General features: G+C 37.7%; 1 protein-coding gene across 3 annotated transcripts; it reads right to left on the bottom strand.

Moving 5' to 3' along the window:
• Positions 1-568: 568 nt before the first annotated feature.
• On the bottom strand, positions 569-3800 carry LOC117626502 (protein MAIN-LIKE 2-like). Of its 3 annotated transcripts, none has more exons than XM_034358219.1 (6): positions 3528-3800; positions 2699-2796; positions 1953-2588; positions 1674-1841; positions 1173-1586; positions 569-1083 (listed from the first exon to the last, which is right to left on the bottom strand). In XM_034358219.1, exons 2-6 carry the CDS (start codon positions 2786-2788, stop codon positions 877-879), a joined length of 1515 nt encoding a protein of 504 aa, XP_034214110.1. In that variant the 5' UTR covers positions 2789-2796; positions 3528-3800; the 3' UTR covers positions 569-876. The 3 variants fall into 3 exon arrangements, with proteins under 3 accessions (XP_034214110.1, XP_034214111.1, XP_034214109.1); XM_034358220.1 differs by having other exon boundaries at positions 1953-2598; XM_034358218.1 differs by lacking the exon at positions 3528-3800 and adding an exon at positions 2902-3503.
• Between the last annotated feature and the right edge of the window lie 10725 nt (positions 3801-14525).

The raw sequence follows: 14525 nt of genomic DNA on the forward strand, positions 1-14525 counted from the left end.
ATTTTTGGTAGTTAAATATGGTGCACTTAGTTAATTTTAAATTTTGATTAAAATATTAAGGTGTACTTAGATCATAGAGTATACTCAGTTAATTTTAGAATTTGTTTAGCAACACTCATTTTATTAACATAAGAAATTAATATATTTAAGGTCAAACTAAAAAACTTGAGCCAATGTGAGTCAAATCCAAATTCCCCAATTTAGAATTCTGGCATACAACTTTCAGTTTTATTGCAAGGTATTGACTTGAGCTTCGAAGGGTCTTGGCCAACACCACACCTATGCTCTCTTACTTTCAAGGCTATCTTTTTTGTTTTGTTAGTCTTTCTGGGAATTTCCTAAGCCTTGCGAAATTGTATTCCAACAACATCCACATACACCTCCACGGTTTCGCCGATTAATTCCTTTAATACTTTTCTCCATGTTGGAGGTTTAGATCATTGCAATTTGCACCATCTCTTGACCCTTTTTGGTTTACTTTCCAAAAGACTGTCTTCACCAAGAAATAAACTAAATAAAGGATAATCCTTCCCCTCCCCTGTTGATAAATAAATAAAAACTAAAAAGAGAAACGAAAAGAAAAGATTGTCTTAACAAGTTGATCTCAAGCACATGTAAGATTTATTTCTCAAACCCCAACTAAAGATTTGTCTTCTTTTCCTTCTTCAACCATTCAACAGGCATATCCCGACGGATTCTAGTAATACAATACAATACTATCCTACATCAAAGACGCACTTTACAGATTGATGAATTTGCGAAAGATACACTTCATCAATGTCAGAAATGAATAGCTAGAGTTGCCTCACCAAGCTCACTGCATATCATATAAAATAATTATCAAGGAGCCCAGGCATTATCAATCATAACTTAAAGCTAGTAGTCATCCTTGATAGTTGGATCATGCTCCCTTTTACGTTTCGTGGCAATCTTACGTCTACCCTTCTTTGAGTCTCCAACCAAATCCATCAGACTTTTATGTGCTGCGTTCTTGATCTCATCAAGTGACTTCCTATCTCGGGAATCCATTCGATCTGCAGGAAATGAATCAGCTATATCTGCAATTTCTCTCATAGCAGCAACCTGTAAAAAAGTGTAGTCACATATACTTCAAATTTATTTTTAATGACTGATAGTGATAATATCAATTGACCAATTAAGCATAGACTTACTATTCTCTGAAACTCGGATTCTAAAGATTCAGGCCTCCCAACAAACTTTCGAGTAATTCTCTCATACCACTCCATGTACTTGATTTCATCCACAACTTCCTCAACCTGTACAATCCGAAGTCGACGCTCCAACCATTCCCTAAGCTCTGCTTGATTTTTTCCTTTAAGCTGCAAATCTGTTTCCTTTGACAAGTCTGAACCCTGATCAAGTGCACGAATCTTCCTCTCCCATCGCGGAACATCCATTGGGACTGGTTGAAGCATGCCAAACTGCCTGAGGCAACGATCAGGGAGGTGTCTCTCAGCCTTGTCAAAACATATTAGCACAGTTTTTGAGGCCCGTAAAATCAAACTCTCTTTTATATCTTCCACTGAAGAAGAAGAGTCCAAATCTTTGTATGGGAGCCACTTAACCTGTATGTCAATACCATACGAATTACTATTATCATCTTCTGATCAATATATGATCATATAAATCGAGCAAAGATCTAAATGACCTACATCTGAAGGTTGAAGGGAATCTAAGGCTTTGCGGTAGGAAACTATATTACTGTTTGATCTTGGTCCACTTGCTCTTCCTTTCCACCGAAGTGCAAATGGAAAGCAACCATCGTTTGGTTCGTCATTGAACTTCGGATTTCCAACATTGAGGCGATAATAACTCCAACACTAAAAAGAATAAGAATCACAGTCACGTTTTAAGTGAAGGCTATTGATATAAAGAGATGCCAGCAGCCCACTGCTACCACCGGATGATGAAAAAAAGGCAAAAATGCATACCTGCAGTAGTGTCAAAGAACCACTTATTGTGCTTTGAGATTTAAGGGAGGCATTACCAAGAGCTCTGTAGAGGAATGCCAAAGCTGCAGCACCCCATGCAAACTTTCCAGCTTCATCGAACTTTTCAAACAAGGGAAGATACATTACAGAGACTTTGTTTCCAGTTGTTGTGGAAAATATTGTACAACCAACCAGGTATAGGAGATAAGCACGCGTATGACGCTCAGTCTCTTCAACTGGTGCATCTTCAGGACATTTAGAAAAGCACTCTTTCAACCAAGTTAGCTTCACCATTCCACCATTTAGGTCTTCCGGAACTTTCCCTAGTAAATTTTCGCATACTTTTCCGGGTGTCCTTGTTACACCCATAACTGGTTTTCCATCAACTGGTAGCCCAAGTAACAGTACAACATCTTCAAGTGTTATGGTCATTTCTCCAACAGGCAAATGAAATGTATTTGTTTCTCTCCTCCACCTCTCAACTAGTGCCGAGATAAGTGAATTGTCAAGGCTAATCGTTGGAATTGTTCTAAAGTACCCAAAACCAGCTTTCTCAACCAATTCAATTTGTTTAGCTGTGAGCTTCCATTGTTCAAGCATTGAACTGTGTTCATGGCATCTAAGCACACCACGTTCCTGTAAAGTTCTAGTGGAATCGTTACACACAGAATTATTCAAACTATCGATATGATTTTAACAAATACAAGGAAAAAAATGAAATTAAGGATAAAAGCTTTTTATCTAACCTGTCCATCCCAGATTGCTGAAGAAATATGGTTTTCTTGATCGTACAGTACAGAAATATCGATTGGTCCGGGATCTATAGTTGACCCCATCCAAGCCACTAACAAAAGAAATTTTAAATTAACACAGAAAAGAGATTACATTTTGAAACTAGCTCCATAAGTTCCCTAAACAATAATATATTTAAGAGGGTTTAATCATGTACTTATCCACAACTATCAACTGCAGTAACTTCAAATTATATATCTGCAACTCAGTTCAAGGTTGACTTTGGGGGCATGAGGTAAAGTTCCTCTCCTGAGGTTCTCCTTTTTTTGTTAATTTCAAGTATTACCAAATAAAAATTAATCGGTTGATACTTCTCTTCCCAATGATGGAAAATGTCTTAAGTTCGAACCTCCCCATCCCATTGATAAAAAACAATTACTCAAAACACACCCATAACACAGACAAAGAAAGTATTTATCAACATTAAATTAGGATCATTCTCTCATACATCTTTCAATCAAATAAGTTAATTTTTTAAATGAAAACCTTCTTTTTCTTCAAAAGCAGAAAACTTTAGAACAAATTTCGTTTTTGAACAGTGTGGTTCTTCCAAAACCGAAACAACAAAGACTTTCATGAAAGAAAAAAAAAAACAGAATAGTTCCTACAGCTAATTTGACAAAATTAACCCAAGAAGCCATGCCTTTTTTAAACTAAGCCATGCCTTTGACTGAATTACAAATTAAAACAGCTAATTTCACAAAATTAACCCAAAAGGCCAATGAATTTTTAAGGAAACCCTAAAAACAGGAATTGAATTAAAAACTTCAATACTATACTGACCTGAAATAGGTTTTGGAGAGTACGAGATGCTTACGACCTTGAAGACGACGGAGAAGCCAAAAACGACGATAGTTCAGGTGTCGTGCGTTCTGGTTCAGCTAACTTCAAAAGGAATTAGAATCTACAAGATAGATATCAAAGTCGTTCGTCTTTTGGCGATGGCATAAGCGTTAGAGGAACGGCGTCGTATTTGGGTATGGATAGATAACGACAACATAATACCTACCGAGTTCTGTTTTTGTTAATGGCCAACGGCAAAGAGAAAAGCGTCGGTGGGTGTTTCTGTTTGTGTTTGAAAATGAAAAACGACCGCAACTTATGATGTGTCGTGTTATCTATATATATAAAATAAAAGACAGATAATGGTGAAATATTTAAAATATCAGAAAATGTCTTTAGTTTATTCAAATATTAAGATTGAAAGGACCCGCCCCGAATTTCCCAAAACCCGAGGCAAATCCTGTGGAATTCCCAATATCACCCCGATGTCGAGCCCACTTACTAAAGACCGAGACTTCTGTCAAAATTTCGGTAGAGTCTCCCCCATAAATTGGACATTTTTCAAAATTTCAACCTGCATAAAAACATATTTAATATCCACAACTGGCAGCATGCACAATATAATTTCATGCAATTCACATAAACGATCTTCCTATAATTCTCAACTACCAAGCATGCTAGCAAATCAATTCATGCTTTAAACAAGACAAACGATAAATTCAAATATAAATTTATGACTACTAAATTTCAACATACATCATCTAACTTTTTCAATTTCAGCATACGAGATTTTAACCTCCTAACACAATCACATCTATGTCCGTGGCTGCACCTAATAACCTTAGGTTGCCTACGTACCCTCCTTGAGGGATCAAGCCACACGTACTTCTTCCATAAAACCCAAATCCACATATAGGCAATACCTTATTTCATTTCTCTGTATTTCACATAATCTCCCCATACGCCGGTACTACCAAGGCCACGTATGGGCTTGTCAACACGACGGACAACCTACGCCACGTGCGACCATACCATACTATCACAATATCTCCTCAGACGCCGGTACAACCAACACCACGTATGGGGCTTGTCTCAACGCCGGATAACCTACGCCACGCGAGACCTGAACATCATATCACAATAACTCCCCATACGCCGGTACAACCAACGCCACGTATGGGGTCTGTTGACACGCCGGATAACCTACGCCAAGTGCGACCTCAACATATTATCACGTAATCCCTTCATACGCCGATACTACCAATGCCACATATGGGGCCAGTCTGCACGCCGGATAACCTACGCCACGTGGGACCTAACTTTCACAGGGTGTTACTTGTAGTGTAACCAAAATCAGGGGAGGTACCTAAGGTAGTGCTTATAGCACTTCAAACTGACATTCTAGACTCTTTTTATACCTTTACAACCATATATATAAATATATAATTTACTTCTAATATTGTGTAAACCTCAACAGTAGTCTAGCACCCGATAATCCCCCTGAGAACGTGAGACTACTCCGGGAGACTCACGATCAACCAAGGGTAAAACTACCCTAACCCTGGTCAAACGGGCCCACGGGGCCCATGACCTCCAAATTCCGATCCGAAAGTTCCTATGGGTTCTATAAGGTATAGGACACTTGTCCTGCAAGTTTTGTCCCGATCGGACGGTCGGATCGCTCACGATTGCACGATCTGACGGTTATTATAAAACATAAACTTTAAATTATTTATTCAGAACATCCTGGGCTCCGATTCACGATCCATGAATTCCTACACGATCCTAGAAATACCTAGATTAACATATATTAAATTTGAGACCATCCAATGGTCCTAACCTATCGAACCCAGATAACGCGTAATAGGCGATATCCGTTCGATAGTCAAACGACGTCCGAATTGAGATCAGCGAAATCCTACGCACTCGTGACAACCTAAATATCTCATCGAGACACAGTGCAACTTCACTACCCTCGCCCACGCACCGCCAAACGCGCCGGCAGCGCTAGGTGCCCAAAATGATAACGCATTGCCGGAAAATCTCAAAACCACGGCTCCAAACTCCTACCCTAGGTATAACACCCTATTTGGAGCCACTTTTGTTCTTGGACCTACTGCAAAAACTGACCGGAAGTGGCCAAAAACGCGATCTCAAAACAGGCCGAATTTCAATTTGTAAATCGGATTACCTACGCTAAGAATCGATCCAATCCTACCCAACAGGCAGCTAGAGCATGAAAAGTAGGTGAGAAACCATACCTCGCTCATCAGAATCGGTGGCCGGAGGAGGGAGATCGACGACGGAGAAGTTCGGACGACACCCGCCGCTTCTTCTCCATTTTCTAACGAAATCGGGGCGGCTGGAAGCGGGAGCCGGCTAGAGTTGGAAGAGGACGACGGCCTGATCATTTTTGTACCAACCCCGTCGTCATCGGTGGCCGGAGGAGAGCACGGCCTCCCAAAACATGGCCGGCTGCTGTCGGCACGAGAGAGAGAGAGAGAGAGAGAGAGAGAGAGAGAGAGAGAGAGAGAGAGAGAGAGAGAAATCTGATTTTTTTTAATATAAAAATCCCATTTTGAAATAATTACGATTGTGCCACTGGGTTTCTTTTGACCATATCTCTCTCGTTACAACTCCGATTCAAGCCCACTACGTGTCTACGAACTCATCTCAGTACGACCTATCCAAAAATACTAGTCACTGCCCCAAACTCTCTCCGGGTAAGAAAGTGACCAAAGTACCCCTATCTCAAGGGTAAATTTGTAATTTTTCTTAAATAATTAAATAATTTAAATAAGGGGTTAAATTTGGAGTCGGGCTGTTACAAAGAATTGAAATTATTAATTAAATGAGGATAATATGGTAAATTCACATTTTTCATATTTTAAAAAAATAAAAAAAAACAAAATTGTTATAAATCTAAGGAAAATTATGGAGAGAATTCGAGATGGAGAGAAGGCATAGAGATTTAATGTTTCTCATTCTGATCTTTCTTCTTCATTCATTGAATGTTTCTCTCTCTAATACAATGAGAAGGGATGAACCCTTTTGTAGGAAAAATCTTCCAACATGTGGGCTCCACACTTAATTATTTACAACACTCCCCCTTGGAGACCACAAATGATACGGAACATGCCTCGTTAAAAACCTGGCCAGTAAAAACCCAGTGGGACTAAAAAAATACTGGTCGAAGGAAAAAGAGTACATAACCATATGTAACATAAAATTATGTGTATATTGACACGCGTGCGACACTGCCTCGTTAAAACCTTGCCAGGAAAAACCCAGTGGGATAAAAACCTAGACGAAGGAAAAAGAGTACAGTGTGTAAAGGTCTTTATTGACAGCACGCTCCCCCTGATGCTTGGCAAAATATCTTGAAGTCATACTGTTGATCATCTTTCTGAATATAGTTGACACTGCTTCTGTGAGTCAATCTTGAGCGACACTGCCTCGTTAAAACCTTATCAGGAAAAACCCAGTGGGATAAAAAACCTGATGAAGGAAAAAGAGTACAGTGTATGAAAGTCTTTATTAATACCATGCTCCCCTTGATGAATATCTCCCCCTGAAAACTTCATGACTAGCTGTTTCCAGTAAGCGACCATAGAGATTTCCAGAGTCCGCATATCTAATAACACTTGGGCTATTTATAATTTCACTCAAAAATATGCCCATATATGGTGTTATGCTTAGATAGCATCAAATATGCCTCACATCATCCAAAATGATGGAGTTGAGCTCTATCTGGAAAATACGATGTCCGGTCCAATATACTTCCGGAAAATCCTTCAAGTGTCCAACGAATAATCAGCATAAAAATGCTTCAATACTTTCTTAGTATAAGCAATAATCTCGTTGGCATAATGCTCGATCTTTCAGTCGAGACAAATATTTCTGGAACTCTGGAGAAGCTTTAATGTGTTTGCAAACATATTAATAATCAATATACTCACTGAGGCAATTTATGTACATTAGTATTGAGTACAGATTTTGTGCTTCAGGCACATGTCCTTCAGGGACTTGCTTCATGCAATTTCAATCCTTTCAAGGATTTTGTTTAAAGGGATTAAACTTTATGACACATTATATAGCTTTAACCCAGCTATTTATACATCTTTAGGGAATCACTTCAGGTGATATGCTTTGTGCATTTAATAACCCTTAAAGATAACATGTTGGTCTCCGTAAATGTGCAATAAGGGGGGGCACAATTAAATTTGTAGATATGGAGAAAACCCAACATTCCTTGTTTCTGCCAGAAACATTGTGTCATACAAAGTAGGTATATTCCCTTTTATTCCGAACACCCAAGTATAACTTTCAGTATTAACAAATTTTGGGGTTCGTACTATGGGTTTGTTCTTTCACGTTCATTCTCATCTATAATGGAATTGCCTCAGTCCATTTTGGCCAATGATATTGTCGACATTTAATAATTGAACGTGTTTCCAATCAACACAGCCCATTGATGATTTGAGTAGCTACTCCAAAATCAAAATTTGTCATTCATCAATTCATGATCCCACCATTCTCATGTGCATGCGCATGCATCAATTATAAGCATTTCTTTGCTTTTGGGTACCCAAGCCACTTAAGGGGGCTTTTATTATGTGAGAATGTGGATTATAACCTCCAATGGAGCGTTATTTTATAGTAAGGCGTGGATAATCTCCATTTAGGGAGTTGGAACATTTAGAACCCATATATCTGTCATGCTGCAGGCATGCCACAGATTAATATATATACATGTCAATTAATTTCTGGGACTTTAACCCATACAATTTGCAACGCATTAGGCGTGCACAATATCAATATTGACATGTCAAGGTATTGTCCTTTCGGGACTTCAATCCACATCATTTGCTACGCAACAGGCGTGCATCATATTGATCACTGCTATACCCATATTTTGTTCTTATGGGACTTTAATTTGTGCAGTGTATTATCAATGTATCCAACTTGCAATTTGTAAAATTTGCATTAATAATTCATGGATACATACAAGCCATTCTTTTTGGAACGGACTTATCTCCCCATTTGGTTACCTTTCAAGATAATATATCAAATAAGTATATAAGCATAAAATAACACAAGTATTGCTTACATCCTTAGGTGGGAGAAACTTTTCTCAAGTATCATTCAAGCTTGTATCGGCCCAGTAAATGTAGTGCTTGATGATCTAGTTATATCCTGCAAAAGCAAAAATCACAATTCTTCTCCCTTATGAACAGAGAGTTATAAAAGAAAGAAAAGATACAAATATTGTGATATTGATTGCAAGGTAAGGTAAGCAATCAAGGAAGGAAGCTGGTGGGAGCAGACAAGCAGCTCATCAATCAAGGAAGGAAGCCGGTGGGAGCAGAAAACAAGCTCTCAATTCTCCTAGTCTAGAAGGACCTCAGGAGATTAGAGCACAAGGCCGCCTTCACAATTCCCTGATCTTGCAGAAACATGATCAGGGATAGTCTTGCTTCTTGAATGGGTGATCAGAGATAGTCTTGCTTCTCAGGCATATTAAGTGCTTAATGATAAGAAAAACAAGTAGATATAGCATCATTTTGTATGGGAAAACTGGATGTCTTCTGCAAAGAAAATTTCATTAGTAACACATTTATACACAAATACAATGAATAGGTAGAACCGGTGAATTTCAAATTAACCATGGGAAAATTGCGAGATTCTCGGGATACTTTTTAAAAAGTAGCTCCGTGAAATCCGTAAAGCAAGATCGGCTTTGAAGAAAATAATACTTGAAAATGCCGAAAGTGCCGACAGGCATTATTAAAGGCCACGTGAAGTTTTGGACTCTTGCGAAAGAAAAAGATAATGTGGGGATTTGAGAAGATATTGGAATCCTGAAAAGTTGCCACATTTTCGTCTATAGATATTGCCTTCGCAAAACTTAGTTGAGCAACTGCGTTTCAACTCAACTTCCTTCATTTTCTGAAACTTTAGTTTTTGTAAAACTTTCTTTGAAACCTTCTTAAAATGGCTTCCTCTTCTTCCTGCCCAAATAATTTCAATTTAAATGATGCTCCCACAACAACCAGTGACGCCAAAGTTTGGCGTCCATCCTTTGTATCCCAAAATCATCATCTCACAGTTAATGATTCTGTGATGATGAATGATGCTACTGCTGTCATAGTAGCTAGGAATTTCATTATTCCAATGGATGAAATGCTGTTGACAGGGAGGTCTGAAGAAGAGGCTATTGAGGACTCAATGGCTTTTAGCATTCAGAGTGCTGCTTCTGTTTTTAACATGGCTGATCGTTTGCGTGCTAGAGCAAACGAGGTTCAGAAGCTAACAACAGAAAATTCGTATCTCCAAAGAATGCTTCATAAGTCTCAAAAAGAGGTTGAGAAACTTAAAGGAGAGAATAATTCCTTGTTGAAACTGGTGAGTTCGTACTCTGTTGATACACAGAGAAAGCTAGACATGCTGCAGGTCTCAAATAAAAGAATTTTAGGAGACCACGAGAGGCTCATGGCTAAGCTTAAGAGGCGCCGTCCTCTTCCTTCAGAGGCTTCCAGAACATAATGTAATTTTATAGATTTTACAAGGCCTGCACCTTCATTGCAGGTGTAAAAATCTATCTGTTGTATGTTCATTCCTTGTTATAATAATTGCGCCCGTTCTTAAACTTGCATATGTGGTTTTTACGTCTTTTCAAAATGACGGTTTGGAACCTTGTGCCTTATAGGTTCAAATAACCACATCAAATCTCTCATATTTCCATGCATGTGAGCCCAGAATTTTTGGTCTGGGTTAAACCTAAACTCATAATTTATTCGCCATTTTCAAATGGACATGAAATATGAATTGAGTAAAAGCCACGATAATATCTCAATATAGTAGTGGAGAGCATTAACTACTATGTACCCACAACTTCAAGTTTTAGGATCTCTCATATATTTGGATCCATGGGCTTCCGGCCCAGATATAACAAAATATGTGGGGAGCCTCAATTCATCATTTGAAGTTTATACTGATATTATCCATTTCACGGTGTATTCTTAACAACCGGATTCACAAAATATATTTCTTCCTTGAGGTGTCGATTATAACATAATCGAACTTTATTAAGTTCATCATTCTCTTATGCCAAAGAAATATGTGGTGTACCACAATTTGCAATAATACCTCAAGGGTTGTCCATTTAATTGTTGGAACTTTAGGTTCTCAACACTGTTAGATTTTGAACTTCAGGCCAAAATCACATATTCTCATGGTATGGATATTCAATCCCCTTAGATTTTGAACTTCAGGCCAAAATCACATATTCTGCATGGTATGGACATTTGTACAATTTTCTATACATATTTCGGGACTTCAGGCCCTTACATAATTGTCCATATTTTGAGGAACTTCTGGCATCTCATTTAATTGCTCATCCATGAGTTTAAGGAACTGCAGGTTCCTTTTTGTATATAGTGACGGTTTACCCAAAATGGTTAATATTTATGCATACGTCACTATTCATGTGAATAGTACTATTCATCGAGTCATGAATACATATCTATTCATATGTGCAGTACATTTGCCAGTACAGTTATTATTCATGTGTACGGCACTTTTAATCAATACGGTACTGTTGCATCATCAAGGAACTCTAGGTCCTTATTTACATGTCAAGGATCAAGGATCAAGGATCTTCAAGTCCGATCTCTTGTTTACATGTATAGTACCGGAGAGACTGCCAGTTCTCATATCAATATCATCATCAAGGATCTTCAAGTCCTGATGTAAATGTATGATGAGGATCAAGGAACTTCTGGTCCTGATCTGTATACTGTAAAAACTCATCATACAGCACAATTAATCCATAAAATAAATTACTGGTAAATAAATTACTGGTATGGACGATAAACCCGCACCATACTTTAAATAAAATTAAATGTGCGGTAAAATAAATTCATAAATTAAATTGCTTGCTGTATGGACGTTAATCCCGCACCATACTTTAAATAAATGTAAATGTGCGGTAAAATAAATTCATAAAGTAAATTTGCTTGTATGGGCACTAATTCTGCTCCATACATTTAAATGACAGTAAAGGCGTGGACGATAAACCCGCACCACCCTTTAAAGTAAATTTACGATAAAGTAAATGTGCTTGTATGGGCACTAATTCTGCTCCATACATTTAAATAACAGTAAAGGCGTGGACGATAAACCCGCACCACCCTTTAAATAAATACTGTCGTATGGGTAATAAACCTACTCCATACAGTAAATAAAATAAATTATTTGTGAGTTCATATTAACACCACAATCAAATAGTATGATATTATTATACTGATATATCAAATTATTTTATAAGGTAGAAGTCATATTTATCCCGACCACGTTAAGATTCCAAAACCAAGTGGGTGGCTGTCAATTTATCCAACAGACAGCCAGCCAATCTTTCCACTTGCCATTTTTTGAAAAACAAAGCCCACTTACCTATTGATTAGGTTGAGATTTTTTGTTTGTTTTTGTTTTTGTTTTTGTTTTTGTTTTTTTTTTTTATACTCAAATTGCTAAGTCTTATTTCCCTTTTGCACGGTATTCATGGTACCTTGTTCCCTAGTAGATGCTCTGCCTCCGAAACAGCATCTCAACCACAGAATGCCAATAGTCATGAAAATAAGACACAACACTACTGGAGGAGTAGCCACCTTGAGGAAGCATCATGCAGCATGGGTTTTAATGCAGCAGCCATTGATGCAGCAACGAAGGAATGAAGATGATGGAGATCGCCCATGACACGCTGAAGCTCATCGGCAGAGACGTTGGAGCCGAGGGCCTTGAGGAGCTCGTTGGCCGTGGACGATTCGGCGTCGTTTTCGCGGTCTCGACAAGCGAATCGCATACTCAGGTGCCCAATGTTTGTTGACGGAGCCGGAGATTTTGAAGCTTTTTGGCCTCGCACCCCAACGTCATCAACCTCCACGACCTCTACGAAGACGACGACCACCTCCACGTGGTCCTCGACCTCTGCGATGCGCCCGATCTCTACCGCCGAGTCACTCTCTGTGGGGGAAATTGCCTGAGATCATTAGTTTCCACCGTCTGAGCACCAGCTATTTTCTGTTGCAGTCTTGAGGAAGCTCTAGCACCAGATTTTGAATCTGAACCATGGCCTAGGATTTCAGAAAGTGCTAAGGATCTGCTTAGGAAAATGTTTGAAAGAGACCAAAGAAAAAGGGTAACTGCCCATGAGGTTCTTTGCCATCCATGGATCATAGATGACACCATGGCTCCAGATAAGCCTCTTGATTCTGCAGTGCTTTCTAGGCTGAAGCAGTTCTCAGCCATGAACAAGCTCAAAGCAAGCAGGAAAATATGAAGGAGAAAGCTTCACAGAAATTTTGATCGAATATCCCAGCTGGTATTTTAGAGATATTCGTGCTGATAACGTGTTATAAATCTAAGGAAAATTATGGAGAGAATTCGAGATGGAGAGAAGGCATAGAGATTTAATGTTTCTCATTCTGATCTTTCTTCTTCATTCATTGAATGTTTCTCTCTCTAATACAATGAGAAGGGATGAACCCTTTTGTAGGAAAAATCTTCCAACATGTGGGCTCCACACTTAATTATTTACAACAAAAATCATATTATAAGTCCTACTTTTATAGAACATAACTACCAATATTATCTTTTCTTAATTCTAAAAAAAATATAAAAAAAAAAAAGAAAGAAGAAAACCAATTGGCATATGCTAGTGTTGATAATGTACACGACATAGGCATTCAAGTCAATCCTTTGACCGTGTATTTTTTTATTGCTTAAAACTCTCATCAATATCCACATATGGGACTTGGAAAAAAATCCATATGGGTTTAGGGAAAATAATAAATAAATAATAAAATAGGAAAAGTAAAAAGGAAATTTTTGATTCAGCTCAAATGAGAGAGTATTTATAAAGAAGGACAAATTCTTTTGTATTTTGACAATAATGCCCTTATTCATTTTTAGATTGCCTAAGAATTCTTACTTCTTGCTGGTCGTATGGAGTCAGAAATTTGGATCACTTCTTGCTTTTTTGGATTTTTGCACGTGAAATGAGTTTGATATGCTTCTGCTATCATGAGGTCTTCACATGGAGTTATGGCTTCGTTATGCTTCCATCATGTTATCTATATTGTGCAGCTCTTCTTCTTCTAAGCTATTCTAGTATGAGTTGTCATTATCTTCTGCTTCAATCTAATCTGCTCTCTGGTTGTAGATTTCATCAAAAACTTGTGCTCCTGTTTTGCTTATCCTGAATTCATATGTCTCATATGGTCTGTAGTCTCAGAATAGATCTTGATAAAGTTGGATTGGTAAAAGGAGGTTCAGATGATCATAATTAAACAATTGTTGCTCAGCTATTGTTGCACCTCTGTATTTTTGAATATCTTGCTTGGTAGAGATTTCTGTATTTACGGATTCTACCAGACTAAGCAGTTCATTATGAGAAATAATTATATTATGTTGTGCTCTATCTAGGTAAATAATAATCCTAAATAACTATACTCTACTAAAAATCCTGGTGTAATTGTGATAGTTTTTTGGTTATGCGCTAACACAATTCTCTATATTCCACCATGTCAATACTAGCTAAATAAATAGTATAATGAGAACAACTTTTAGTAATAATTTTTATACTAGGTTATGGATTATTTTTTAAATTAAAAAGAAACATTTGAATGTATAACAGAAGAGTTGTATTTTTCTATATTCTAATCTAATCATATGACTCTTAATATCTTCTAATAAAAACCTATACCTTTCTCTAGCTAGAGTTTGAAGAAAATATGGACTTTTAGTTGCTCAAGGGAAAATTCTTTATTGTCCTCAAACAAGTTGGGCATTAGCCTCTTTTTCTTGTAAAATTATGCTTAAATTTTGACATCTTAAATTAATTATTCTAAAATTTCTTACTATTGCCTCATACTCTTTCTTTTGCTCTTCATGTTTTTCCTACAAAAAAGAAAACTATTGTTTTGCTCTTTTATAATC

Source organism: Prunus dulcis, chromosome 4, assembly GCF_902201215.1.
Source record: "Prunus dulcis chromosome 4, ALMONDv2, whole genome shotgun sequence".
Lineage (NCBI taxonomy): Eukaryota > Viridiplantae > Streptophyta > Magnoliopsida > Rosales > Rosaceae > Prunus > Prunus dulcis.